Source organism: Dermacentor andersoni, chromosome 6, assembly GCF_023375885.2.
Source record: "Dermacentor andersoni chromosome 6, qqDerAnde1_hic_scaffold, whole genome shotgun sequence".
Taxonomy (NCBI): domain Eukaryota; kingdom Metazoa; phylum Arthropoda; class Arachnida; order Ixodida; family Ixodidae; genus Dermacentor; species Dermacentor andersoni.
Genome location: NC_092819.1, coordinates 91,684,938 through 91,712,819, shown reverse-complemented (window position 1 = coordinate 91,712,819; position 27,882 = coordinate 91,684,938). Strand labels below are relative to the sequence as shown.

At 46.0% G+C, this 27,882-nt stretch overlaps 2 protein-coding genes across 4 annotated transcripts in view; one reads left to right on the top strand and one right to left on the bottom strand.

The window, feature by feature from the left end:
• On the bottom strand, positions 1 to 27,846 carry LOC126522584 (uncharacterized). Of its 3 annotated transcripts, XM_055066482.2 has the most exons (7): positions 27,762 to 27,846; positions 24,640 to 24,736; positions 19,923 to 20,040; positions 17,989 to 18,116; positions 15,720 to 15,827; positions 13,626 to 13,733; positions 1 to 236 (listed from the first exon to the last, which is right to left on the bottom strand). In XM_055066482.2, the coding sequence occupies exons 3-7, from the start codon at positions 19,994 to 19,996 to the stop codon at positions 106 to 108; spliced, it is 549 nt and encodes a 182-aa protein (XP_054922457.2). In that variant the 5' UTR covers positions 19,997 to 20,040; positions 24,640 to 24,736; positions 27,762 to 27,846; the 3' UTR covers positions 1 to 105. The 3 variants fall into 3 exon arrangements, with proteins under 3 accessions (XP_054922457.2, XP_072144924.1, XP_050027311.2); XM_072288823.1 differs by lacking the exon at positions 27,762 to 27,846 and having other exon boundaries at positions 19,923 to 20,022; positions 24,640 to 25,084; XM_050171354.3 differs by lacking the exon at positions 27,762 to 27,846 and having other exon boundaries at positions 24,640 to 25,074.
• The window catches only part of LOC126522582 (uncharacterized), a 37,003-nt gene continuing 36,666 nt past the window's right edge, over positions 27,546 to 27,882 (top strand). The window contains exon 1 of the mRNA XM_055066481.2: positions 27,546 to 27,882. Within this exon, the coding sequence (XP_054922456.2) occupies positions 27,648 to 27,882 (235 nt within the window). The 5' untranslated portion in view covers positions 27,546 to 27,647.

Sequence of the window (27,882 nt, the reverse complement as noted above, 5' to 3'; positions counted from 1 at the left end):
TAGAAGAAAAAACACCCTTTTTATTCAGCACTGCAAGCATGTTTTCTTTTTTCTTTTTTCTGTTGCAAATGTTTGGCACCACGAAGGTGCTGAGCCGTTAGAAGGTCACTGTACGGCTTTTTTCGCATCCGAAGACTGAATCCCTTTCTCTAGGTAGAACGAGTCACTTTCCACCAGTTGGATCCTCTTCACGCGTTTCTGACCACCAGGCGAGCCATGCGCCGGACCTTCCAACACTGCGACAAATAGAGAGAAACGATGAGTCGTTCGGTGGAAGCGCTACCTCGAGATGACGCGATACGGCTGGCATAGTGAGAGAAAGACACGCGAAAGTCGATGGTTCGTATCGGTAGGGCGAGTAAGCATTGCCGTCATTCACGCCACCATACTGTTGCACATCTATTACGGTGAAAGGCTGCACTTCATCCTGAACCGATTTTCTCCAGAAGCACATTGAAATCTGTGAAGAACTGACGCAAGGTGACGTATGTGACGTCACGCAAGTACGCCCTATATGGGGAACCAGCGCTGGAGTTTTCACGGCGCCTGCAGCGCCGCCCTGGCGGTCAAAACGTGCACAATGCAGCCTCCCCCGCGGACGAAAATTGCGTTGCGTGCCCTTAAAGTCGAAGGAAAACAAAAGGGCGCCGACGATACTGTTGCGTATACAAGTGCCACAACTAAGTCGGGATGAGGGTGGATGTATCCTTCTGCGTCTTTCCAACTAAACCCTACGAACAAGAACGGAGGCGGCGTTGGATCCAAGCAGTCAGGCGAGCGGAGTAAGCTCCCGTCTTGTCGCCCTGTCAAGCGGTGTCGGGCTGGTTTCTAAATCAAATTTCGCGTGTATCCTTGGTTTATTCGATAGTGAAGACGGTCAGCCATGGCAGACAGTACCAAACAGCAGAATCTGCTGTCGGTATTTCGTCGGAAACAAAATGAGCAATAGCATGCACCATCCGGCATATGTACCATTTTTCCTTCGCAATGCCACCGCCAAGCCCCTTCCAACGCCACCGCACCAAGTGAACGATACGAAAGGTAAAAATTATCCATTCATTGCCAAGAATTATGTGGGAGGGAAGCTGCCTTGTAATACGAGTTGTATGCGCATAGTGCCGGCGCACGCGCGACTAAGCCACCTATGTGTTTATAAAAATGCGCATGCGGATGAGGACTCGGCGCTGAGATGCATCCGGCAAATTAATGTAATTAGTGCTAAATGTAGCCAGGATTGTTACGGATCAAGCAGCCGAGCACTCAAACTTTGCTTGCGCGAGTCAGCTGATGCGATAAAGCTTTCTTCTCCATTGACTGCTGTGGCGAAGTAACATCAGAATTTTTTATGTCTAGCCAGAGAAATATGGAATATCTTCAGGCCAATTAATACTTACGAAACCATAGCGCAGCACGACCGGAGCCATAACTGCTAGATTTGCGAGGCAGGCAGCCACGCAAGCATGGCATCGATACACGACGCAACCGTTAAAGAAACACACGTGCTCGCCGCGACGCACTGTGAAAAATGTATAAAGCTTAAAAAGCTTCTTTCGTCATTTCTTCACTTGATGGCGCTAGCTTCTTTACAAAAACTCCACTTGAAGCGGCGCGAAAACGGAAACATACGAACTATAATACGGCTGCGTATGTGTGTGTCGTCTGGTTGTGTGGCTGGAATATGCCGCGTTTCGTCGCCAGGGCGGCGTGCAACGCACTCTTTTCGACGCGCCGCCTATCCAGCGCTGGTTCCCCATATACCATGGCAGTAAAGGTAACAAGCTGAACCAGTTGTCTGGCTGCACGCCACGTTTTGCGGGACAGACGGTCTTATATAGATTATATTAGCCATAATTGAAAGCGGTTTCTGCGGCATTCTGATTCGGTGATTGTTCACCGAACGCACGCTTGAGAGCAACCCGGTACCACTCCGTCACGCGGCTCTTTTCATGTTTCGCGGGCTTTTTTTTTCGCAACCCGGAAAAAAGGGCTACGTGAGAGATATCGTAAAGGAAACAACTCGATCGGCGGTTTCTGAATGTGCTCTACAAATCTACTTAGCATACTTGGGGTCCTCAGCCAATAATTAAAAAGTTGGTTAATTAAACTTAGTGAGTTATGTGGAAAACAAAATAATTGCCTGAGTTACTATAGGCTATTGCGAATATTATGCGTCCGGTTCATATCGATTCCGACGCGCCTTTCATTTTTAAATTCTTGGCTCATGTGGGACACCCTGTCTATTGTCGGGAGCTCTTTGATTATATATATACATATTGTGAGACTTCCTGACAACTGCATAGTTATTTGAAAAAATAACTACGTTAAAGACAAATTTATTTGCGACGTTTCGGCCGGAGACTAGTTTAATCAAGGATGATTTTGCAGTTGTAGCGATAGCTTATTTATACACTCCTGGCCGTGTCATTGCGCTACATAGCGCAACATACTGGTTCCGCAATGGCCCGCAATTACTCTACTGGAAGTGTATAAAACAGCTGTGGTTACATCTGCAGTACCATCCTTGATAAAGGCCCGACTCCGGCCGAAACGTTGAAGATAAATTTGTTATGCTCTTCAACGAGGATTTCGTCAAACAAACAAACAAACTTCATATTGTTCCGCTCGTTTATTAAGAGCATTTTCCGTACTTCACTCGTATTTGCACAGGGAAATCGGAATGGGCTCTTTGTTCTTTCGTCCTTTTATATCATTTACTTGTGCCCATATACCTAGCGAAGCAGCCTCAAGGAGAGACCGCATTTACGACGGTCTATATTGTTGAGTTGGACAGCATCGCCTCGCACATTTCACTGACGTGCGCAATAAACGCTACATACTATTTACTTTAGAACTTGTTCGCTTAGCTGGTACTTGCTCTGAGACATAAATGCCACTAAAGGAAGATACACGAACCAGAGACACAAAAAATTAAAGAAAAAATGCAATGACGCCGCCCGTGTCATTGTCAGAGTACCTTCCTTTAGCGGCAATTATGTCTCGCATACTATTTACTGTCCGAACGTGAACTGCGCGATTTTGTTCCTGCCCGCTAACATCATATATGACACATTCGGGGCAGCATTGAAGCACAGCCTTCAGTAGCTTAAGTAGCAATGACGTATGATGCACGTTCAACAGATAAAGTATCCTACAGCAACAGGCACGTACCCAGGATTTTTTTTCGGGGGGGGCCCACCACCTCCATCATCATCATCATCATCATCATCATCATCACCATCATCAGCCTGTTTTATGTCCACTGCAGGACGAAGGCCGATCCCTGCGATCTTTAATTACTCCTGTCCTGCTCCAACCGATTCCAACTGGCGCCCGCGAATTTCCTAATTTCATCGCTCCACCAAGTGTTTTGTCGTCCTCGATTGCGTTTCCCTTCTCTTGGTACCCATTCTGTAACCCTAATGGTCCAACGGTTATCTAACCGGCGCATTACATGACCTGCCCAGCTACATTTTTTCCTCTTGATGTCAATTAGAATATCGTCTATACCCGTTCGCTCTCTGATCCAAACCGCTCTCTTTCTCTCTTAACGTTATGCCTAGCAATCTTCGTTCGATCGCTCTTTGCGCGGTCCTTAACTTGCTCTCAAGTCTCTGCCTCATATGTCAGCACTGGCAAAATGCACTGCTTGCACACCATACTTTTCAATAATAATGGTAAGCTTCCTGTCAGGAGCTGGCAATGTCTGCCGTATGCGATCCAACCTATTTTTATTCTTCTGTGAATTTCCTTCTCATGATCAGGGTTCCCTGTGATTAATTGACCTAGGTAAACGTACTCCTTCACAGTCTCTAGTGGCCGACTGGCGATCCTGATCTCTTGTTCCTTTGCCCGGCTATTTATAATTATCTTCAACTTCTGCATATTAATATTCAACCCCACTCTTACACTCCCTCTGTTAAGGTCTCCAATCATTTGTTGTAACTCGTCTGCATTGTTGTTGAATAGAACAATGTCATCGGCAAACCGAAGCCTCCTGAGATATTTGCCGTCGATCTTTACTCCTAAGCCTTCCCAGTTTAATAGCTTGAATTCTTCTAAGCACGCGGTGAATAGCTTTGGAGAAATTGTGTCTCCCTGTCTGACCCCTTTCTCTATAGTTATCTCCCTGCTTTTCTTGTGCAGAATTAAGGTAGCTGTAGAACCTCTGTAGATATTCTTACGCGTAGGACGAGTCAGTAAGACGAGAAACTATTTACAGATTATATTTACAACAACGGTTGCAGCTCTGACCGGTTAGATTCACAGCGCGAGCCCAGTTCATTCTTCCTCCTCTTTTCTGGAGTGATGGCGCCTACGCGCCTCGTTCAAACAAATACCACACGCATGTAGCAATATTTTCCAAGCTTTTTACGTAAGCGTTCTGTACTCCTTGATTACGTAGTGCCTCTACGATTGCTGGTATCTCTACTGAATCAAATGCCTTTTCGTAATCTATATAAGCCACATATAGAGGCTTATTGTACTCTGCAGATTTCGCGATAACCTGATTGATGACATGGATGTGATCCATTGTAGAGTATCCCTTCCTGAAGCCAGCCTGTTCCCTTGGTTGACTAAAGTCCAGTGTTTGGAGATTATTTTGGTAAATATTTTATATAATACTGGGAGTAAGCTAATGGTCCCTTAATTTTTCAATTCTTTAACGTCTCCTTTTTTGTGGATTAGTATAATGTCTACATTCCAGTTTTCTGGGACCCTTGCAGTCGATAGACACTTCGTATAAAGAGCTGCCAGTTTTGCAAGCATTATGTCTCCACATCTTTGATTAAATCGACTGTTATTCCACCTTCTCCTCCCGCTCTTCATCGTTTCATGTCTTGCAGGGCCCTTCTGACCTCATCGCTAGTTATAGGAGAGTTTCTGTATCCTGTTCATTACTGTTTCTAAGTGAGGTATCGTGACTCCTCTGGGTACTGTATACAGGTCAGCTTAGAATTTTTCCGCTGCTTTTACTATATCTTCGAGATTGCTGATGATATTATCCTTCTTATCTTTTAGTGCATACATCATGGTTTGTCCTATGCCAGGTTTCTTTTTTACTGATTTCAGGCTGCGTTCATTTTTTACGGCTTCTTCAGCCTTTCTCATGTTATAGGTTCGAATATCAGTTATTTTCGCCTTGTTGATCAGTTTTGACAGTTCCGCGAGTTGCGTAACGCTGTGCGGCCGCCAGTCCCATACAACCGCGTAGAGCGCAGGACTCTGCGATTCTAGACGTCCTGCGCTCACCGCGAAAGGTGAGCGCAGTACCCACATAAGCACAGCAGAGAAGTGGCTATGTGTGGCGGTTCGACCGATAACTGTAGAAGCGTCATTCAAAACAAGTAATTGTTCTCCACTTCCGACGGCGTTTTCTCTACTTCCTTTTTAAATAAAAAGATGTTGATCCATAAATATTCTGATAAATAACGGTTAACTTTTTTTATTATTCGCTTTTGCTTGCAGTTTGGTTGTTGCCTTGGCTCTCTCCCTTAGTAGATCGCTTAATTTCTCAACTCCTTGCGCATTTTGTTTCCAGTTGCCAATTTTGCACAAAAAGTGCTATACAATTAGGGAAAAACAGACGAGGTAACGGGCGACATTGATCTTGCTTATGGGCTTAAGGGTTATTGCAGGGTTTCATGATGGACGCTCTTTCACATTATTTTATTTGCCACCTTATCTAACCCATATCACGTGTATATGGTTCCGGGCATCTGCCAGCGTCGCGGCGAGTCGTAACTCAAGGAAATAATGAAGCAAAGGGATAAGTTAAACGCAATTGGCGTTTTCTCCCGCCGCAACTCGTTCCATGAGAGCACAGACCAGCTGAGTAACAGCCGCATCCCTCTCCTGGTCCCAGGATCAGCCTAAACAAAGAAGGTTGAACTAACAAAAGCAACAGCTATGCGCGTGACGGTTGAATAGGTGGTGACAACTGAACGCATCTCGAGTTAATCGCGCGGGTGCGGAATCTATGAGAAAACTATCCTTCACATTACAAGAGATGCCGATAACTACCGCCATCTAAAAGGAGTGAAAAAGGCAGCATAATGCTGACCGATGAACAGCTGCCAAGTCTCAACATTGATCTGGCGGCGCTTTAGGAATGTGTGAGGAGTGGTGGCGTGGGTGGGCAGGGGGGGGGGGGGGGGTTATGCCACTTGATTTCGGGGGGGGGGGGGCCGGGCCCCCCCGGGCCCCCCCTTGGGTACGTGCCTGTACAGCAATGTAAACCAATGTTCACACCCTGACACCCACAAGGGTGCCAGGGTGTGAGTTATGATTTGCACCCTTATGGGCATTTCGTTTACAGTGAGGGATTCGGGAGCTGCAAGCAAGGCGGTTCAGCCAGCATGGCAATAATGATTAGTGCATGGATTTGCCTAAACTTTGCCCTTCTGGCTTCGAACGGCTTTTTGACTTTTGGAATTGATTATTTTCAACAAAATATTCCTTTACGAACGCAACCATTCACCGTTCTTATGCTTGTATGCAGAGTAAAATAGGACTGCTTCAAATTTTGTGTCAGTGAAGGCAAATACAACGTATAATAAACAATGTCCCAAGCCCCAAGCACGTAGATCAGAGAAATCGCGTACTAAGCATCCTTCCTGCGGTAGCTATGCGATCGCAGCGCTAGTTTTCGATATTAATTTTTGTGAGAAACTATGTTTCATCTTGCATCTAACGCTGCATCACTCGACGTCGGCGCGTCGTGTGTATTGCTCCACGGGATGAATTGGCACTAACGTTGCAGCAAATATAGGTCGCATAGTAAGATACGGTCCGGATAGTCTACTGTCCCAATTTCGGTCACTAGAACAGTGCTGTTTATGCCTGAAGAAAATACGCGCGCAGACGCACGGCGTGGTCACAACGAAAATACGGACGGAGTACGCCGGAAATACGCCTGAAGTGCGCTGGAATCACATTCTACCTTTGCGGTTTACTCACTGGGCCATCTTTTCTTTCGCAAGGAGCATGCGGTGGCCTCTTGTGGTGGACTAATCGCGCAAAATGCTATTCTTGCGATATAGCGGCGCTGATAAAAATATTCAACGTTCTTCTGGTGTCCGAAACTGCCTTGTTCCAGCCACTTTGTACGCGGAGAGAGAGAGAGAGAGAGAGGATGAGGCCGAAAGATTAACTGGACTTCGTCCAGACCGGAATTTTCGCCAGAGGTGGCAACTGTCACCTATAGCCAGGCTGAACACGACATAACGAAGCTGTTCAAGGCGGCAGCCTCGGGCGAGGGTATGCGCGTTTCATAGACGTCTACCATCCTCAAAGCGGCGCCCCCACCGAAGAAAGAACGTGTCCAAATTAAAGAACAAATCAGTTAGCAAAGCCACCACGGCAGGTAAATTTCGAAAGATTATTAAACGGACCCTGAAACACTTTTCTAACTAATCATAGACTGGCCTCACTATTAAAGGACGCCGTATGACGAATCTGATGCCGCAAAATGTTTTCGGATCCTTCAACTGCACGCTGAGTTATCGCGCCGATACACGGCTCTCTCTCTCTCTCTCTCTCTCTCTCTCTCTCTCTCTCTCTCTCTCTCTCTCTATCTATCTATCTATCTATCTATCTATCTATCTATCTATCTATCTATCTATCTATCTATCTATCTATCTATCTATCTATCTATCTATCTATCTATCTATCTATCTATCTATCTATCTATCTATCTATCTATCTATCTATCTATCTATCTATCTATCTATCTATCTATCTATCTATCTATCTATCTATCTATCTATCTATCTATCTATCTATCTATCTATCTATCTATCTATCTATCTATCTATCTATCTATCTATCTATCTATCTATCTATCTATCTATCTATCTATCTATCTATCTATCTATCTATCTATCTATCTATCTATCTATCTATCTATCTATCTATCTATCTATCTATCTATCTATCTATCTATCTATCTATCTATCTATCTATCTATCTATCTATCTATCTATCTATCTATCTATCTATCTATCTATCTATCTATCTATCTATCTATCTATCTATCTATCTATCTATTCGTTTCCGTTAGCGCGCTAGAAGCTACACAGCGAAACCAAGAGGGCCAAGCCTCGGCCGAAAGTTGAGTGTCGCGGTGGCGAAAGGGCTCGTCGCGGCACCCCGTTACGGCCGCGGTAGACTACGCTAACCAGCACGCCTCTCCGATCTCGGAGGCCACGCACAGCAGAGGCAGCTACGCACAGTGAGAAGTAGAAATAATTTTTCTGACCTTTTACGACCGCCAACATAATTATTTTTCGCTTACTTAACTCATAATTAGCAATTATGTATTACTAAGATTGTTCTGGCGATCACGAGATCAGCGAAAAGCGTTGGTGGGCCAACTACTTTTAATGACGACGTTGCGGATGCGAGAGCGAGCGACTGTTCAATGCTTTTGACACGAGCTTGTAAGTTCCCTACTGCATGCAGACCAATAATGTTTAGGTCGCATATTCGCACGAGCCTTGTTAATAGATCGGCGACGTCTTTCTACTATGTTCAAGATGTGTTTCTGGGACTTTCTATTAACATCAATGAACTTCGTAACTCCTCCGCAAGGTATTTTATAAAGGCACAGAAAAGGGTTGCCACACCGATTCAAACCATATCGGTTTTATCCCATGCGCCCCTTAGCACTAACAAAAAGAAAGGTACCCTTACGCGTCAGTTCATATACACAACAACCTGTACAACCTATCTTTAAGGAACCACTTTTCTATGGCGCAATGAAAAGTTCACCATCGGAAGCGTTTATAATTGGCAGTGGTTGCTTCCAAAAGCACGTGGCAATTTTGTAAGCAGAATTTTTTTATCAGAGCAGTCTTACAAACACAAGAGTCCCGACGCTAGAAGCCATGAAAAGCGAGCGCGATACCGATAACCCGCCTCGCAAGCTGGAAAAGCAGCACAATAGGCGTCTGACGGAATAGTGAGGCAACGTTGGTTAACCATCCGCATTTTAAACTTCTTTAAAATGCACTTCTGGAAATAAAAAGCTGCTGAAATAAATTGTTCTGTCTATGGCTGCTGCAATTCCAAGTGGTGGTGGTGGTGGTGATGATGATGATCATTGGCATCGCCTTTAAAACAAGACGGAGACACACAGTCCTCTAGCCTCCTTCATTTATTCAGGTTTTACTACATTTATCGCCATTCAACCTTTCACCTATCTCATCTCGCTCTCAGCTTTCATATTTAAGAACCTCTATTACTATATTGTGCCATTACCTACGCTTGTAGTGACTCCGGTTTTATCAATTTCATGCCTGCTTTTCTTTTTTCCACCAATACTCTAATCGTCTCTTACTTATCTTGACTGCCGACCAGTTAATCCTTCTTTTCTCTCTTTGAATCCCAACGCTCCTTGGTGGACGTTGGGACTCACGTCACGTGATATTTACGTGACGTGAATATCACGTGACACCGTGAATAAATATCACGGTGTGCGAAGTCGTTTCCAGGCTTTTTTTTTTTTTTGTAACACACACATGCCTGAACCTGCGGCGCATGTTTGCTCCGGCATGTTTTTGCCCTCAATCAGCCAGCTTAGGCCTCAAATAGCAAGTAACTGCCCTTTGCGTTATCATACAGATTTTTCCTCCTAATCTCTTTCTTGCTGCTTTTGCAAGTATCCGTTGTCTTTCTCTTCCCATACTTTGTATCCAATTTGCTGTCTCCCTTTCTTCCACTTTCTTTTTATGACTCCTAATTGTCTATTTACACTTTCAATTACCCTAGTCCTTGGTTGCCAACTTTCTTCACCTCTTCCTCTATTCCACGTCCACGCTTTTGAGGTACAGATATTTGTGCACTTTAGCCAGCCACTTCTTTCCATTCATATTCCTTAGTATTGAAAAACAATTCAGCTCTGTGCTTTTCTCACTTACAACCCATATCACCTTGCACTGTCTGATTTGAATTTTACCGTGGTCCTCCAAAACCAGTCACCCCCCGTACCTCTGCTTAAAATTCAACCCCGGCAGCATTTTCTTCTTTCTTTTTTTAATTACAAAATTGCGTTCGCAAACGTTAGTGCTGGCACACCACTACACTTTTCTAAACACCTCGCAGCGGCTAGTATTTATCGTAGCCACGAAATGCTCTTTGTTTCAATATTGATGCATACTGTTTACTGATGCTTACTGCTTGACTATAGGTATGACTTCCTGTTGAATTGATACCTCGTCGTTACTCCGTCTCTTCCTTAGAAATTTCTATTTCTCTGTGCTAAACATAAGGCCTAGATTCGTCGATGCATTGCCACTTAAATTCACAAGTCTGTAAATCTCGTCCGCTAGTAGCCCTACGTCCTCCACGGACCTTATGTTGCACCTTTTGCCCATTACGGATGTAAGATGGATCCAAACCTATCTCACTGCTTTCCAGTTGTCTTCCTAAGCCTTTAACATAAAGTGTGAGCAATGGAGTTTAGTAAAGCAATGAACGGGGCTAGTTGGTTGATGTTCACGATTGTATATTCCACTTAGTGTTACACACTGGCGCCACGTAAGTCCGCGCGTTGTTCTTTATGTTGGTCAGTGTAACACTAAGCGCAATACAATCATGAACAATGGAGGTAGAAGAAATCCTTGCTTCAGTACTCAGTGAACTTCCACAACTGTATTGCCTTTCCAGCCTTCCCATACGATTCGTACTAGGTTGTCTCCATAATCTCCCTCAACAGCTGCACGAAATCGTCGTGTACGCCCTTATGCTTGAGAATATCCCATAACAATTCCCGTCTCCGTTGTCGTAAGCTTCCTTAATATGTAGGAATGCTATTTTTTTCTAATGTGAACCAGTGCTACGGAGAGTGGGGGCGCGATATCAGCACTTTTTATCAGAGCCGCCTACCGTTGGTTCCCTGTGAAATTTAGAAATTCTACACGTTGCCGTGCGCTAGGATTAGGCGACTGAGCTTCGTTTTTGGAGCCTTGCCAACTCAAGGTTTATAAACGTTTAGGCTCCGAGATGAAAACATTCTCTGAATTACGCTCGACCATGCCTCGCACAATCGAGGTTGAATCCGCCTCTTTCATTTTCCTGTGCTGCCCTCTGCCGCACGCCGCTGAAAACGTTTTGGAAGGGTCCCGGGTCTTTCGCCGGTTGATTTGTGTACCTGTGTCAACGTTGAGTACGCGTCGGTTGTGCGTTTCGTGGATCGCGAATCATTATAAATGGCTTCTTCGGGACAGCATGTCGTTCCTGAAGCCATGTAACACTCAATGACTACTGGGTGAGCAGGCCTGAGTGCGCTGTTCTGCAAACAGTGCGGCCGATAAAGGCACGCTGAGTTCCGTTTGGCGGCACGGCTGCCTTGGAATTTGTCACTGATTGCTGCACTTGGACATCACTTCTCGTATTCTTTTTACACATTATTTAGACGTTTCGCACATTCAAAAAGTATTCGAGCGCAGCCTTCTGCGTCAAAGTTATTAAAGCGGTGCACATGTTTACATCGACATCTACAGCCGCAGGTCGTTTTTATCGTCAAATATTGTGGAAAAGGTCCATCGCCGATATGAAATAGTGTCAAAATGTTGCAAAACATGCATATCTGCGCATATGTGCCATGTTGTTACACCCTGCGATGAATCAATATGAACGGCCGAACCACTTAAACAACGGCAACTGTGATCCAGATACATATATTACGGGCTGCTAATTAACTCTAACTCCATCATACTTACAGTTATCGCGTGCCATAGAGCATTATTAGAGAAAACTGCTCGCATAAGTGCTCATTTGTAGGCCATGTTGTTCTCTCACGAAAACGCGCCGATGCCATCGCTCGCACGGCGTTGGTATAAACGAGCGAGGTGGTTGTTTATGCTGTTGTATACCGAATACATGGTCTATTGTTTGCCGCTTGACGCAGATGCAAACAGTGCATCTCTGAAATTGAGAGATGTGACCGCAAAGCAACACGCACAGGCCCACCCATATACGTAGCGAATGCGGCCGACAGCCTACAGGTACGGTGACGTACACATATATTGGCACAGCGCTGTGTCACCGCTTACCGCTTATTGTGTACGCGCCGTGCGAAGTGAAGTGTAGCTGATTTCAAACCGCTAAGGCCAGAATTGAAATATAAAAGCAGTTTCGTTGACCTAACTGCTTACATTTCAGTTTAGGTCCGCCGGTAGCGAGTGCACGAACTCGACGGCGCCGGGTTAACCTTCGCTGAACAGGATCGACATTGGCTCAAACTTCGTGGGCACGGCTGGAGAGGGTTAAAGCTTGGGCATTTCAACTTGGTAGGCGTGTATGACTCATTTTGAGCGCGACTAATTATATATACAAGCGAAGACGCTGTCGCTATTGTGTTGTCGGTTCGACGGCCGATCGCGCGGGGTTTGGTCGAACGATGGTTGGCACGCTGATTTTGCCGGTGCTTTCGACAATAAAGCCTGTCGCAGTACAACTCGCGCTCGTCGGTTGCGTCGTTGTCGAGCTGGTATGATGAAAAGGTTTCAGTGACGCACAATTGTCGGTCAATCATTGGAGTGAGTGTCTTGTCGGTCTCGTATCGACCGAGTGTTGCCGCGCCTTACGAGTACGTGCAGTCAGGAACGCATTGCCACCACCAGCAAGTGAGGACCGACGCTGCAAAAAGACTTCGCCAGCAACGTGATGTACTTAAGTGTCGCCCAAGTGTAACGCACGGGTTTTACGTTAAATTAGCGAGCCATTCATGGAAGGCGGCAACTGCCTGGCCCACTACCGTTTCTCTATTTAAGTGGAGTTGCGGTCTTACGCTACGCACGTTTTTTGGCGCCGCACCGATGTCGACCTACCAGTAGAGTTTCAACGTGGTACACAGCACGAGTGTTCGCAGCAGCGCGCGTCCGAGCACTTTTTTCTTTTTGGGGACTTTCCTGCGCGCGGCCACGCGCGCGACCCTTCGAAAACGTTTCGCGACTAATCCGCTAGGGCAGGGCGCATGCGCCGTCGGGCCATGAAAGAGGCGGATTTAGAAGTTTGAAGCATCGATAGCTACCAACAACTAAAAATTCAATTATGGGGTTCAACGTGCCAAAAGCACCATTTGATTATGAGGCACGCCGTAGTGGGGGGCTCCGGAATAATTTGGACCACCAGGGTTTCTGTAACGTGCATCCCAATCTAAGTACACGGGAGTTTCCGCATTTGGCCCACATCGAAATGCGGTCGTCGTGGCCGGGATTCGATCCCGCGTCCTCGTGCTTAGCAGCCCAACACCATAGCCTCTATAGGCAGCTACGGTGGTTGGGTATACACAATCTGTAACAGTCTTCTCTCGCCTATCATGAAAAGCTACTTGAGAAATATTATTTTTCTCTATTCCTCGTTCAGTTGGACGTAATATGAACTAATTCAGAAAACAAAATTCGAACTAGAATGTGTTAAACGACGTTTTAAGCTAAATACAGACAAGTGGTGACAAAGAGCGGCGTAAAAGCAGTATGCGCAACGAGTTTGTATCACGCTATTTGACTACTGTGTTTTAGTTAACGCGCTGTTTGGCGCCTTTTGAAAAAGGCTAGATTTACAAAGCTCACCATATTTACGGAGTTATTATTTAAGAAGAGAGATATATAATGCGAAGTTACCTCCGTGCCACTTGCAGTAGCACATGTCCTCCTCGCAGTGCCATTCAATGTTGGGCTTTCCGGCGTAAACTTCTTTGCAAGAGGCTTCACAATCAGACAGCTCGCATTCTGTAGAGAAGGAAGAAAACAAAACAAAGCAACGAAAACAGAATGAATCAATCACAGTAAAACAAAACATTAACTTGCTTAACCCTGTAATGTCCAAAGACAGCTCCACATCAAAGAAAACTAGGAGAACTTCTTCGCGTTTAGTTTCTGGCCATGAAGAGCCTGTATGCATAAAAAAAGAAAGCAATTTAGCTATAACGTAATTAATACAGTTATGCTATATACATATCATATGTTATATAATAAGCTATGCGTTAACTTTCCCGTTTACAAATAAAAACGGCATAGCGCACATCTGTATTTGATGCGTTGAACACTGCCAAGTTAAACAAGTGAAGAAATAGGTCAAAATCGTTGGACCAATATCCTGTGAGGTTAGTGTGGGGTCCAACACTGGAAGTGCATATTGGTCAACCCCGCACATGTTTGATAAACGAATAAGAAGCTAGAACACTGTTTAAATGAACAAGGATTATTTGACTGAGGAAGAGTTAAGAGATTTGATTGGACAGGTGGACGCATTCACAATGTAAGTTAAATTTTCTAGTTACTTTCATTTCCGCAAGCACTACGTTCGCAGTTATCGCGTGAAAGACCTATGTTGAGGGTATCAAAGACCAATGGGGGTATCATAACTAAGTAAATAACTAATTCGATAAATGAATAAATAAATAAATGAGCTAGAAGTAGGTCGTTACGTCCCGTCGCAGTAGCTATTAATTGAATTCTCGCGTTTTAAGCACATGCAAACCGATTTACACCGTTAAACGTGTTTTCCGTATATAACTCCCTCCATTGCACGTGTAAAGGTGTGGTTTACACACCGATTTGCATCCTTAAGGGCCTTGAAGGGTGTAAATTGGTTTACAGTGCGTGGCAAAACCATACGATATGATGACGAGGCACGTCGTAGTGGGGCACTCCACATTAATTTTGACCACCCGGAGTTCTTTAACGTGTACAGGTCTCTTTTCTTTTTCATTTCACCCCTATCGAAGTGCGGCCGCCGTGGCCAGGAGTCGGACCCGAGACCTCGTGCTTATAGAAGCGCAGCGCCATAGCCGTCAGGCCACCGCGACGGGTGAATGGTTACGGTACTGAGGTCTGGGGTGCTCGTTTACTCGCCGCTGCAGCTGCATTCTGGCGAAGGCGCCACGCAGAAGCACTTGTGTACGACTTAGGTGTGCCTTGAAAAATACTATATAGGTAGAATAAATTGCCGAGGCGTGCATCTATCAGCCAATGTGTTGCTTTCGGAAGTTGTTAGCCAAAAAATTTCGTTGGCGCACCAATTCGAACAACTCTATAGTGTGCCCGCTAGCAATCGTCCTACCCCCGAAGACAAGTATTAGTCCAGTTTGTAAACCCGCTCAAGAAACGAAAAATAGTAGCAGAAGCTTTAGCGTGAGTGTCGGCAACTATGATTTGATGTGTGCCAAATTTAAGCTAAACGATGGTATTTTTTTTATAAAAGACGTTTCACTCGTGTCTACGTTAAACATTAGGTTTGTTTACCTTAAAATTTAGGGAAGCTGGCTCGTCAACCTGCTCGCGGTAGCAGCTGATAGATGCTGCGCCGCCGCCTCGATTAAGGCTATGCCTAAATTCCACACGATTGTGGCCCTTCCAATTTGCCATAGAAGCAAGCATAAATACTTAGGCTTTCTGGCGCGCGTCTTATGTCGTGTAGGTAAGTAGCACCCGCTCGTGAAATCAAAACGAGTTTACGTGATTCCTTAGTAGAGAGATGTGACTTCTACATTCAATGATTTGCGATACCTCACATTCTCGATATTTGCAATGCTCTAAAGACGCTTTTAGAACAGTTATTTATGGCGCACCGTTATCGGTGCCTTTCAGCTATTGGCCAGAAAACAAAACCGACTCTGTGTACCGCAGAACTCGGAAAATTGAACACGGACACATTGGAAGTCGCTTGTATTCCACGTGCCCAAGAGCTCAGAGCAAGCAATGTGTAACTCTTACTTTTGTTCCATTTGCAGGTGCAGACGCCATCGATGCATTGAGCATGGAGATTGATCTCGTTTCCGTGCTTCTCACGACACGTGCTCCCGCATTTCGCCTCGTCGCACACTACGTGGAAAAAATGAGCGCCGTTAACCCACCATGGTGTAATTTTTCTTTTTTCTTTTTTTAAACAACGTAATGAATAATTTGTCGCTTTGCCTTCCGTGCACGCAATAAATGCATACGTAAATGCAACTGTCAAGCAAGGGGCCAAGTCCGAGTTTGCTTGAGTGCTTCATAGTTATTGCGAAAACTGCCAATAATTCAAGGAGTGTGTGTGTGTTTTTTTTTTATGATGTTGGGAGGCAATTCAACCATTACCTGACTTCGATTAAAGATAGCGCCTTTCTGATTGAGTCGGAGGTGAAAATGGGGCGGTGTCAATGCGCAAGGCATTCTATCACGTCGCCCCTCGCGTTAGGAGAGGAGGAGGAGCGTCGGGCTGCTTAAAGCTTTCAACCGCATTCAAGATCCGCGCACACTTTTAGGCGGCACTGTCTGCGAGGTCGGCGCACATTTTTCGATTGCACTGCCTCCGGGATCCGCCCAAGAAAAACGCTTGAGACACAAGCCCGAGATGACAAAAGTGGAGATAACCTGCCAAGACATTGTCCCATGCATACATACGGCTGTCCATACGTGCAGAATTACGAAATATTTTCTTATCGCTGAGTTGGAGTTGTGTACCTCATGATTTAGACTTTTCTTTTTGCTATTAGGTATAACGTTTCCGTTAAATGCAATGAACCTCACAGATAGGAGCTGCCCAGGTAACATTTTCTCTTGTGTAACTTCCTCTGTGCTTTAAACGAAATCCTGGTTGCTTAGCGCTTACCTTCTGACCTACGAACACTCGCACGACAAATTATTCATCATTGCTTCGACAGGTGCTCCGAGCTATAGTTTATCAGTAGGAACGGCTGGCCGAGAGCAAAGGATGATAAAACGGGGAAGAAAATCGTGGAGAATTTAATCCTTACATTATACTCGTCCAAGTCTTCAAATCCTTTTTTTAACGCATCTAACAGGTGAGGTAAACATCGCTCCCACTATCAATGGAGTAACGAAGTCAAATTCAATTGCCATGCTTTTGTTGCACTACGGGTCCGCAATGCGACCACTAACACAGTGAACATGTTGGCACTTCTAAGTGTAGAATTTTGTCAAATGGCTAACACCTTGACCTTTTGTGTACATTTTCTTGTGTACATTTTTTTGGTGTACATTCGAGAAGCCTCAGTTGGAAACTGCGTAGTAATTCTGAATGCTTGGTGTGCGCCGAAATATATCCAACAAGATCGAGAGGGTGGACAGCGATAGCTAGTAAAGTTTGCTTCAGGCAGTTTTTCATGTAGAAAACCCAACTTCCACGGTATTACCTGCCAAGAACACGACCCGATGTTGAGGCACGCCACAGGGGTTGGATTCCGGCATAATTTCTACCACCGGAGTTTGTTTAAAATACATCCAATGCACGGTACACGAGAGCTTTTCTATACTTCTTCCACCGGAATGCGGCCGAGATCGAACCCGCGACCTTGACAGCAGCGTAGCGCCATAGCCGCTAAGTAACCGCGGAAGGTATATTTGATACCCTCTGCCGGAGCTGTTATTATGTTTACTTTCGGTATGGAATTCGCAAAAAAAAGGAGAATCTTGAATTTAATTCTGGGGTTTTACGTGCCAAAACCACGATATGATTATGAGGCACGCCATATTGGGGGAGCCCCGATTAATTTTGACCACTACTGACTTTTCACGTGCCCCCCATGTGAGGGACGCGGGCGTTTTTCGCATTTCGCCCCATTGAAATGCCGAAATTTGATCCCGCGACCTCGTACTTAGCAGTGCAGCCCCATAACCGCTAAGCGACCGCGGCGGGACAGAAGGAATATTTATTTATCGCTATAAACCATTCAACTGTACCCCTTAACAAAAAAAAAAAAAAAGAGGGGGGGGGGGGGGGGGGGGGTTAGCCATGCGAGACAAACCAGACAGCACTATTATGGGTGCACACATTTTCACCGGGTAACGTTATGAATGTCATGCTTTGAACATTACCTATGTATTTAAAAAAAAGAAATCTACAGGTATTCGTTTCCTTCACATCACTGTTTGAATCCTAATAGATCCAGTTTCGAACGTGGGCATTAGAAAATTCAGTAGATGGAATACTACGCGCGACGTCAGAGACAGCCGCAGCCTATCCCTTCTGGTGTATACGCACCTGACCGCTGGTAGCAGCGGCATATGCCCTTCTCATCGCACTTCCCGTAAGCGTCCGGGGCCGGCCAACCTTCTAAGTGTTTCGTACAGCTTGCGTTGCACGAATTCACGTCGCAAGGCTCGGTGGGCCTAGAAGCATGAATGAAAAAAAAAAAAGAAGAACGGATATTGAAAGCGCGAGAGCGGCGAGAACATGTGAACGACAAAAAAACTCATAATTTAACTTATGCGATATAACGTCCCGAATTAACACTGGGGCTGGCCAGAGGCGTCGTAGTATATATGGCCGAAGGGATGGGGGTTGGTGAAACATGCAGATTAATTTGGCCCCTTGGGTTTGTTAACGTGTATATGGCAAGTCAACAATCACGAGTGTTTTTTCTGTCTTTGGCCGCCATCAAAGGGCGGCTGCCGTGGCCGGGAATAGCGCCCTCGACCTCGTACTCAGCACTATGACCACCGAGCCACTACGGCAAGTGGTGGAAGTTACGAGAAGTGCCGGAAAGTTGAAGTTAATGCTGCGCCAGCTGTAGCGCCAGGACACACACATATCGAACGCTCATTGGCAGATGTAGGTGATAACGAGCGAGATACTTGTTTCTAGAAGAGTGATCTTACTATTGCGCTTTGCGTTTGCAAGCCAAACGAATAATCAAACGTCCCGCGAGGCCGTATATTTAAAAAGAAGCTTTTGCACTCAGTTCCGACCATTGTACCAACTATGCCAACAGCTGTGTAGAGCCCTATCTGAGTCTAACTCGAGTGCCAGTTTGTAGCGGGCTAAGCCATTCGTAAAAACTGCCAAAAACTCCGTGAAATTATTCCAAGTGTCATTTTTACCTCCTGTCCTTGTATACGGAAGTATCGCAAATTATTACGGAATAGCATAGTAATTAACACAAAGTTCTGAGGACGCTGATACCTATTACATGCTATTATAAAAAAAGAAGCTCTCTCAAGAATATGGTCATCAAACAAAAGAGTGCGTGCACATGAAAGGTGCCGATTGCACTTGCTTTCTAAAGCACATTTCTCGCTTACTTTCCTACAGTACACCAGCGGCGCAGCACTGGGATAGAGATCAAGAAGCGGAATTACACTGTCGTCCAAAGAGAAAACGTTCGAAAGGCTTAAAGAGAGAGAGAGAGAGAGAGAGAGAGAGAGAGAGAGAGAGAGGGAGGGACATATGGCTTAGCCAGCCTGATATGAAATAATAGCACGTATGTCCAGCTCAACAAATGTTGAAGGGCGAAGAAAATAATCTGTTTAGCTGGCTTTTAGCAAAACTAAGTAAGCTGATTAAAGCGCAAACCCTGATAATGATCATTTCTTTGTGATGTGATCTCCTTATCCCCGGTGCAATTGCTTACCCTGGGATTGCTTAGTTCTGAAGACCGCATCATCATAAATGTGGTACACGAGGCGTGCGTGAAGCCTGGCGCCCTCTCTCGGTGCCACTGTCCATTCGGCGCTCTGTACCACGGCCGGTCTCTAGCAGAGCGCGCGCTTTCCTTGCGCGCACCCCTTGAGACCGGCCGCGTCTGTACCATGGCCTTCGAGATCACCACCGATTGTCACGACCAGAGAGAAACGCGCGCGGGGATGATCTCGGAGGCCATGTCTGTACCTGAATAACGCATCGGAGTTCAAAAGATTGGTTTTCTGTAAGAAACGTCGCTATGGGTCAGGATTTCATTGGCTTATCAAAATAATATTTTGCAATTTTGAGAACTTCGACGAATTCAACTATGTCGCAGTAAAGTTCTACCTTCGTGGGCAGTTTGACTGCCTCAGTGCATCACCAATTGCAATAAATGGAAAAAAAAATTACGAATTTCGCAAATTCTTACAACTGCTGCCACTGAGAACGGCTTTCACAAGCCTGTTGCCGAAGAAACATAAAGAAACACAAAACTGTAGTTGTGCTGCGCTTACATTACACCAGGTGCACAGTGGCACAGCGCAGTGTAGAACAGGAGGAGCGTCACGGTGCCCGCGAAACGCAGCATGTTTGTCGAATCGCTGCCTCTTCTCTCTTATCCGGAATCAGGGGCTGAAAATAAGAAGCGTTCATTACGTAACATTACGTAAGCAAGTCTCATCAACATGGACACAAAAGCGTTAGTGTTTCAGTTCACTGATTCGCAGGTTCTAACGCCCCAAAGCAGAGCGGCTGCTTTTGAGATACGTCATAATACAAAGGCTTAGCAATTATTTTATAAGGATAGCTGTTATGAGCTCACATCCCCAATGCAGCTTTCATGTCCACTGGTGTCTGTCACAGGAATCCTGTGGTGCCTTGCCAGAATACTATACAGAAAATGTCGCCGTAACCCGGGAAAATTCGAACTCGTGGACTCACAGATCGTCGATGATTTTTTTTACCTCTGATGCACTCGGCCGATTCTTACACGGGGTTTGGCGTTCCAAATCAGGAGCTATTCGAGGTGACGGAGTGGAGGGTTCTGGAATATTCTGACCACCAAGGGCCTTAAAAAATGTCCCGGGAACATGGCACACATTTATTAAAGTTTTCAGCACACACAAAATCATGGAAACAGAATGGTGGGACAAGCAGTATTGTTGTCAAGATGACTGATGTCCAGGTACATGCGCGTTTTACCGATTGCGACGAGAAAGTTGCATGCGCATTTACAGCAAAGTTGTAAATGACTCTGACCCCGGATTTCTTCGTCTCCGTCGACAGAACAATCGACAGAAAACCATTCCACGAATTGCAGCTAAATGCGTCTATCTCCATTAGAATTACGCGTGCAAGACACACACCAGCATTCGTTTCAATAAGCAAAAGCGCAGAACAAGTGTCAAAACCACATAATAGATAATAAGGCGCGTTCGAGCAATGCGAAGCATGCAGCGTTCACCACATACATTTCCCCGTAAGGGTTACGCTTACATATGCTGCAGTTGACGGGAAGCGGTAGCCGTAGCAGACGAAGCAGGCAGTTACGTCACTTGACTTTCATATGTAAAAGAGGAGCCCCTTAGCAACTGAATCATTTCCCTTGTGTTGTGATAGCGCTATGGGAAGGCCACGCATATTTAGGACTCCAGAAGAACAGCGTGAGCACGATGAACGGCGGCGAGAACAGCAACGTCAATATGCACAACGGCGTCGCGCTCAGGCTTGGCAAGACGCAGCGGTTCCAGCCCAAAGCAATCCCCGCGCAGTATTTGATGCAGTGCATTGCTCAATCGTCCATTGCTACGTCACATTGGTTTATCGGAACAGGCGATACAACAGCTTCGCTGGCCAACCACTTGCACAGCGTGGATTGGCGCTCAATTTTCTTTCTTTTGGTTTTTTATGCTTTTATTTTGTTGTTGCTGCAACATACATGAAATAAATAAGTGATGTCTGAATGACTGCCACCGCGAGCTTAACTAATACGATCGGAGGTGCACGTAACAGCGCATTGTAATGGTTGCGGTGAAGCAAAAAAAAAAAAAAAGTTGAGTCTAGGCAGTGAATGTACAGGAATAACATGTACTACAGGTGATGGCTGGCGCATGGATGGCTGGCGCACCTGTAAGTTTTGAAATCATTGCGTTCGTGATATTGCTTCTTGTTTAGGGACCACCTCCAAGTATATGGCCCACGACTAACTTGTGGCGCTCCAACGTGCGAATCGCGCCCGTGACAGCCGAGTGACAATAGGGAGGTTGAGAACAGTTGTCTAGAGCTTAGGGTGCACCAACAAGCGACTGCTGTGCATTCGCGTTCTGCATGCCCCGCCAGGAAAGTGCTATCAGGTTTCCGGCTTGCGTTAGCGTCACGTGATTGCAGCGCCCTTACTGCACGCGGAAGAGAAATAAAAACATCAGAAAAAAATAAAGTAATGCAATACGTAAGATTTTACAGGATGAAAAGTAAACCTGAGGGTTTGTTATTTTTAATGAGGAGGCACTGACACGTTTTTGATATGTTCGTGGCCACGTTGGCCCGACGCAAAGCAGGTTCGGGGTACCCGCGCTATTTTATTTTAATTTAGCGTTAGGGGCGTGCGAAAACTCAAACACAAAGATACCGTCTGGGTTCGCCGCATGTGCTATGGCAAGATGTTAATCGTTAGGGGCCCCCTATACTTGGGGGGCCCTATTCTAAATCAGTCTAATGAAGGAAATAGGACGTCTGCGTGACGAAGAAGAAATGATAACGTTTGGCCGAGCGCGATGGAGCGATAACAAGAGCGGCGTCAAAAGATTAAAGAGCGCATGATTACGACAGTGCGACGACGACGGCACGAACACAGTGGTATTACAACGACGGAATGACGACCACGGCATGACGACGGCGAACTAAGGACAGCGGTCTGATGACGAAGGCATTAAGACGAGTAGTGAGGACAACAAATTGGCTACGATGAAACGACAATAAGTAACGATGATGGAACAATGACGACTGCACCATTGTATGTGACGACTACGTCATTGTATACAGCTTCATCGTGTGAGCGATGTGCGTGTCTCTTTACGTTTCTCCCTCGTTTTTCACGCGCCGATATTTGACGATCGTAAATAACCAACAAGCCAGAATTTCAGCTTTAGCGCGTAATTACAGCGGCATTGCGACGACGGATTGACGACGACGAAATTACTACGACGGAATTATGACGGCAGGTTATCGACGACGGAACGGTGACGAGGACAAGGCAACGAAGGAATGACGATCACGGATGACGACGACGAAATGAAGGCGACAAGACTATGACGACTGCATGGAGTGACGAAAACCGATTGATGGCGACTACATGAGGACGACGCAATGGCGACGACAACGTGACCACAACGGAACGATGACGTGGAGATGAACTAATGACGGCCATGACGATGACGACGACGCATTTGTGCTGAAGCTCGCGTCTGCGCTTACGTACATCGCGTGCCAGCCGGGGCCTCCTCGACATGCCCTATATCCGTTACTGGCTCATGGTGAAATCCTGCAGCAGCCAGTGCTCGGGGGCAAAGTGGGAGGAGAAGGAAAGAACGCGTGGCCTTCGAATCCCTTGTATTTTACCACTTGCGCTTAGTTACCCATTCTTGCGCGACATCTCGTATTTCATAGAGACGGGGCCACTGCCACTCTGAAGCGAACTCACCAACCCGTGACCAGCAGAACGCTACTTCGCCACCACGGTTAATCAGTGCAGGATAACGATGTTCCCGGCCCTTTCAGAAGAAAGGGGTAGACGAACGTTTATTGTGATTTTCGTTAGTCATATTGAACTTACAGGTACACGCAAGAGAACGCAATGCGTGGTGAAACCTGTTTCACCACCCTCTTTCTTTAGGATTCAGTCTTTTTTTTTTCCTTCTGGATCTAACTGCGGTGATAGAACGAGTACGTAAGGCAGGAATCCCAATGCGTTGCGGTTTTGCGCCTGCCATGTGACCTACCTCACATTGAAGGAAGGTGCTCACGTCACGCATTGCCCTCGGATAAACGGTAATAGATATACAATCGGCTACAAATACAACGTTTCGGGACGACGCGAGACGAAAAAGAAAGAAAAGAAGCAAGCAGAATTTTGTTGCATTCAGCATGCACAGCCAGGAACCAATTGAGGCACTACGACTCTCGAGTGGGAAAACTTTGTTGGGTCTTCTCAGATGGAAGTTGCGTGGCATATAACCCATGGCGGCATTCAGGGTTTTCTCGGTGGATGCTGCTCATAAATTTGTGCCCGATACAGTACAGGCACTCGCAACTAATATTTGAATTTGAAATACGTACATGCGCGTTCAATACGAGCTGCAACATGGATGCCTAGAGTCGCAAGGGCTTCAAGACTGCCACGCCGGTGGCAAAATGTATATTAAAATATGGATAACTGAACACCATTACGATTACAGGTATTTATTAAACGAATGTTTCTACACCACCGCCATCGTACAATCTTGGAGCCCCTTTGACCCCGAGCCCAGTGTTGCGCCTCATACGAAGGCGATCGCACGTGCTCGATTTGGAATGTTACACATACGAACTATACGCTCACATGGTTGATGTCACGAAATTTTCTGTACGAACATGAACCTCAGAGCATAACGAAAACAGATAATTAGGAAAGGCCCAGTTAAACAATCAATTTAGACCAGTACGTAGCTGTAGTGCTTATCATCTCCTGGCGTGCTTCCTAGCCATATAACTGAGGGACAGGAACGAAGATGTCCCGGACAAAGTGAATATTTTAAAGCACGCTTCGACATAATTACATAAAGCAAAATTTCCTGTATATCACTCCTAGATCTAGTTCACCAAACCCGTTCATAACGGCAGCACGGTTACATGCAAACCATTGACTAGTAACAAAAAGAATAACAAAAATAAAGCAAATTCCATGAAATCCACACCCTAGGTTATTACTCACATCCTAAATGGCAAAAACCTTGATTTATTCGCAGCGTTTACTGTTCGAACGCAACCTGAGTGCAAAAATATCTAGTAGCGATATCATAAACACAGACTGCCGCGCTGGTGCCTCAAACGCAATAGCGTCTTGATGACTACCTCCACTGCCGGCTTAATTCTACTAATCTTACTCAAGCGGGAGGACCCAAATGCTACTTGCAAGTATAAATTATGCCTGTAAAGTACATCTGACTCACGAAACTTCGCTGAGAGATCACTTACGATTGTGCGTGGCGAAAAGCTGTGCGGGTGAAGCTAGGCAGCAGAATCGAACGCGTCGACCTCTTCGTCTTTGCTTCAAGTGCTTGTGCTGCTCCTGCTGCAGATGATGATGACCATGATGACCTCGAACCATGTCGAATACACATTAGAAGGGAATTGCCAAAAATGAAATCGCGCAATCAAATAAAAAAATTATAATAAATAAATAAATAGAAGCGGCATCATGCAGACTTGTGCAACATTGCACAATCACAACCTAATTGTCAGCGAAGTTGTTTCTTCCGGGCAGTTGCTATAAGAGTTTCGGTGGCGTGTAGCTAATCACATACTTGAAAACGTTGCCCGTATGTGACTGTCCCGTTTGAAACCTTGTCCATATATCAAGCTTTCGAGAGCTTGATAAATAGTTTTTGCAAAGGCAGTACAATTCATCCACACGCATTTAACTACGCCAGGGCATTGGCCATAGCGCCTCGCATTGAAGTGCGGCACATTCGCAGTGACCCAAGTCGGTTCAACAGTTGTTTTCAAACACGGGTCCCTCAGCACGGCAGCCCATTGCTCTACCCAATAGACCACAGCCTGCCCAGCGACTAAAGTTGGCGGGAGAACGGTTAGATCATAGAAACAAACCCTAAAGTGGGGGGGTGAAGCAGCCAAAGAATTCTAATCGCATTAAAGAAGCGTCCCAAAACTGCGCAACAGGTTATGTGGGGCCGCCTTGGAGGACTTCTGCTTAAGTTTGACCGCTTACGGCGCTCTTTAAGGTGGACTCAATGCACGGCAAACGAGTTATTGTTATTATTATTTTTTTGCCGTATTATTTTGCATGATACGGCCGTCGCGGCCGGGATCGAAACCGCGATCTGGTGCTTAGCAGCGCTATAGCCACTGAGCTACCACCGTATGCTGGACAAAAGCTCGCTGCACTGTTACGACGCTCTTAATGTGGTGCGTCATAAATTCACGCTGTGCATGCTATATTTTCCTGTTATTTCCCCAAGAATATAGGCTCTAACGTCCCGAAACGTCCCGGTTGGTTAAAGGGGACGCCGTAAAGTGAACACTCATATAGTGGACACACAGGTTCCACTTGGGGACAACCGTAGAGGCGTTAACCGCTGCTCAGCAGTGGCAATCAGTTCTTGGAGTGCCTGTTCGAGAAGGCATGTATTTTGCTAATTTTGTTTACATTGTTGCGTGGCCTGATTTCGGTGCGCAAATTCGTGCTCGTGTGCGGGCACCTTCGTCAAAGTTAAAGTACGCGTACCTGTTTTCGCCAGATAAACTTTGTTTCGAGTGACGCTCTTGCATGTACGGTCATGTCTTTCACGTGGTTTCGCAGCTTTTCCGCCGTAATAAGCGAACCACACCCGCAGATGGGACCGACGGCTTTAGTGCTTTTTCAAAATGTCCCGCGTTCGTGCTCCTTAAGTACAGGGCACCCATTTGTGTACCCTGTACAATGTCGAAGACCGACAATAAATAACAAAAATAAGAATAGACATACACGCAGCGGTAGCTCAGCGGTTATAGCGTTGCCCTACTGCGCTCGAGGTGCGGAGTGCCACATTCCGACGGGGTCGGAGTGGGAAAAACGCACGTGTGCCATGCATTACCAGGGTACATGTTAAAGAACCCTAGAGCGTCAAAATGAATCGGGAGTCCACTTCTTCGGGGTACCACATAATCAGATCGTAATTATGGCACGTAAAACCTGGCAATTTAAGTTCATAGGCGGATCAGTGCAGGGAGTGTCTCGTTCCCTGTGCCCCGCGATAGAACAGCTTTCAATGCATTCCGCTATCATATTCACCGAATTCGAAAACTAGTTTCGTCCTAATGTGTGAATCACCTCTTTTTCTTATTTTTAGTGCAATGGACTCGTGTATCACGTGACTATACATAACCACTGATATTTGTTACTCTAAAGCGCAATCACGTTTCACGCACCATTGTGCATGTCTTATCTGAATTCGTTGTAAAAATAAAATTAAATCTTGCAACAACGTTCACGCGTAACGCCACCGTCCCTCGAAAGCGACCGCAGCTCCCAGTGTTGACAGGTTCTCGCGTGTCTATCGAGCTCAGATCATCTTGAAATTGCTATCTCGCATGCAAACTTAGTTTCACAAGTACTGTCTTGATATTTTCGAGCGTGATCACAGGAACGCGTGGCTGTCAGCGCGAGGCAGAATTATTGTGCTCATGCGTGACGAGAGTAGCCTTCTTTGGTGCGCATTACGTCATCGGAGTGCTCGCGTGTCGTCTGCTAGGCGTTTTTCTTTCCTTCAGTGCGGGTCGCAATTGACTCACAGGCAGGACCACGGTGCTGCCATTACGAAAACATTACGAAAGTTGAACTCGCCAAATAACGTACGTTGTCATAGCGCACGTAAACCACAGAATCCCAGTAACATTCAAAGCATGCGCATTGATGACAGCGCCATTTCTTTACAGACGTAGCGCGTTTATGTTTGGCTGCCAGCAATAAACTAAGTGTCTATTGTTCGGCCGGAACCATGTCTGCGATTCCACACCGAAGTAAAGTGTACACAATCGGCACAAAGTCCATGTCTGCCCTGCGATTTCCCAATTTTTCGCAAACGAACGATGACCTATAAACCCTAGCGGTAGATCAAATCGAGGTTCCACCAATGTTCCTTTCATGCGTCCAGGTATACGTTTTCCAGAGGCCAATGCTTTGTTTCTCGGCCGTAAAAACTGGGCATAGCAGACGACGAGCACGGTGGCGTGACGTCATGCGCGTGAAGTAGTAATTCCGTTACTCTGCACCCACTGAGAATGCGCGAAACTTTCTTCGGCGCCACCGTTAGACTGCGCTTGTAGTACCGAATGCCACGGGCCCTCGCGATCAAAAGGACCGAGACACTACCTGTGGCCACCCGGGTGGCGCGTCATTCGCGGCGTTGGACGAGCGGCGACTGATCCTGCCACACGAATTTTTCTCGCCTCGTGTGCGCCGCATTTCCTCCCCGCTGCCAAGTATGGCGAACGAAGATCGCTTCGCGCGACTGCGCTCCGAACTGGACAAGCTTACGGAACAGGATTTCCAGAAGCTGCGGGATGCGTATCCGCACAACTTGTCGTGGTTTCCGCACCTTTCGACATCGAGTGGTACAAGCAGGACAGACGCAGTCATTGAAGCACTTCGCAAAGTACCGCTGAGACAGGATGTGATCCTTCTGACGTTTACTGCATTGGTGCGAGGTCTGCTGAAAG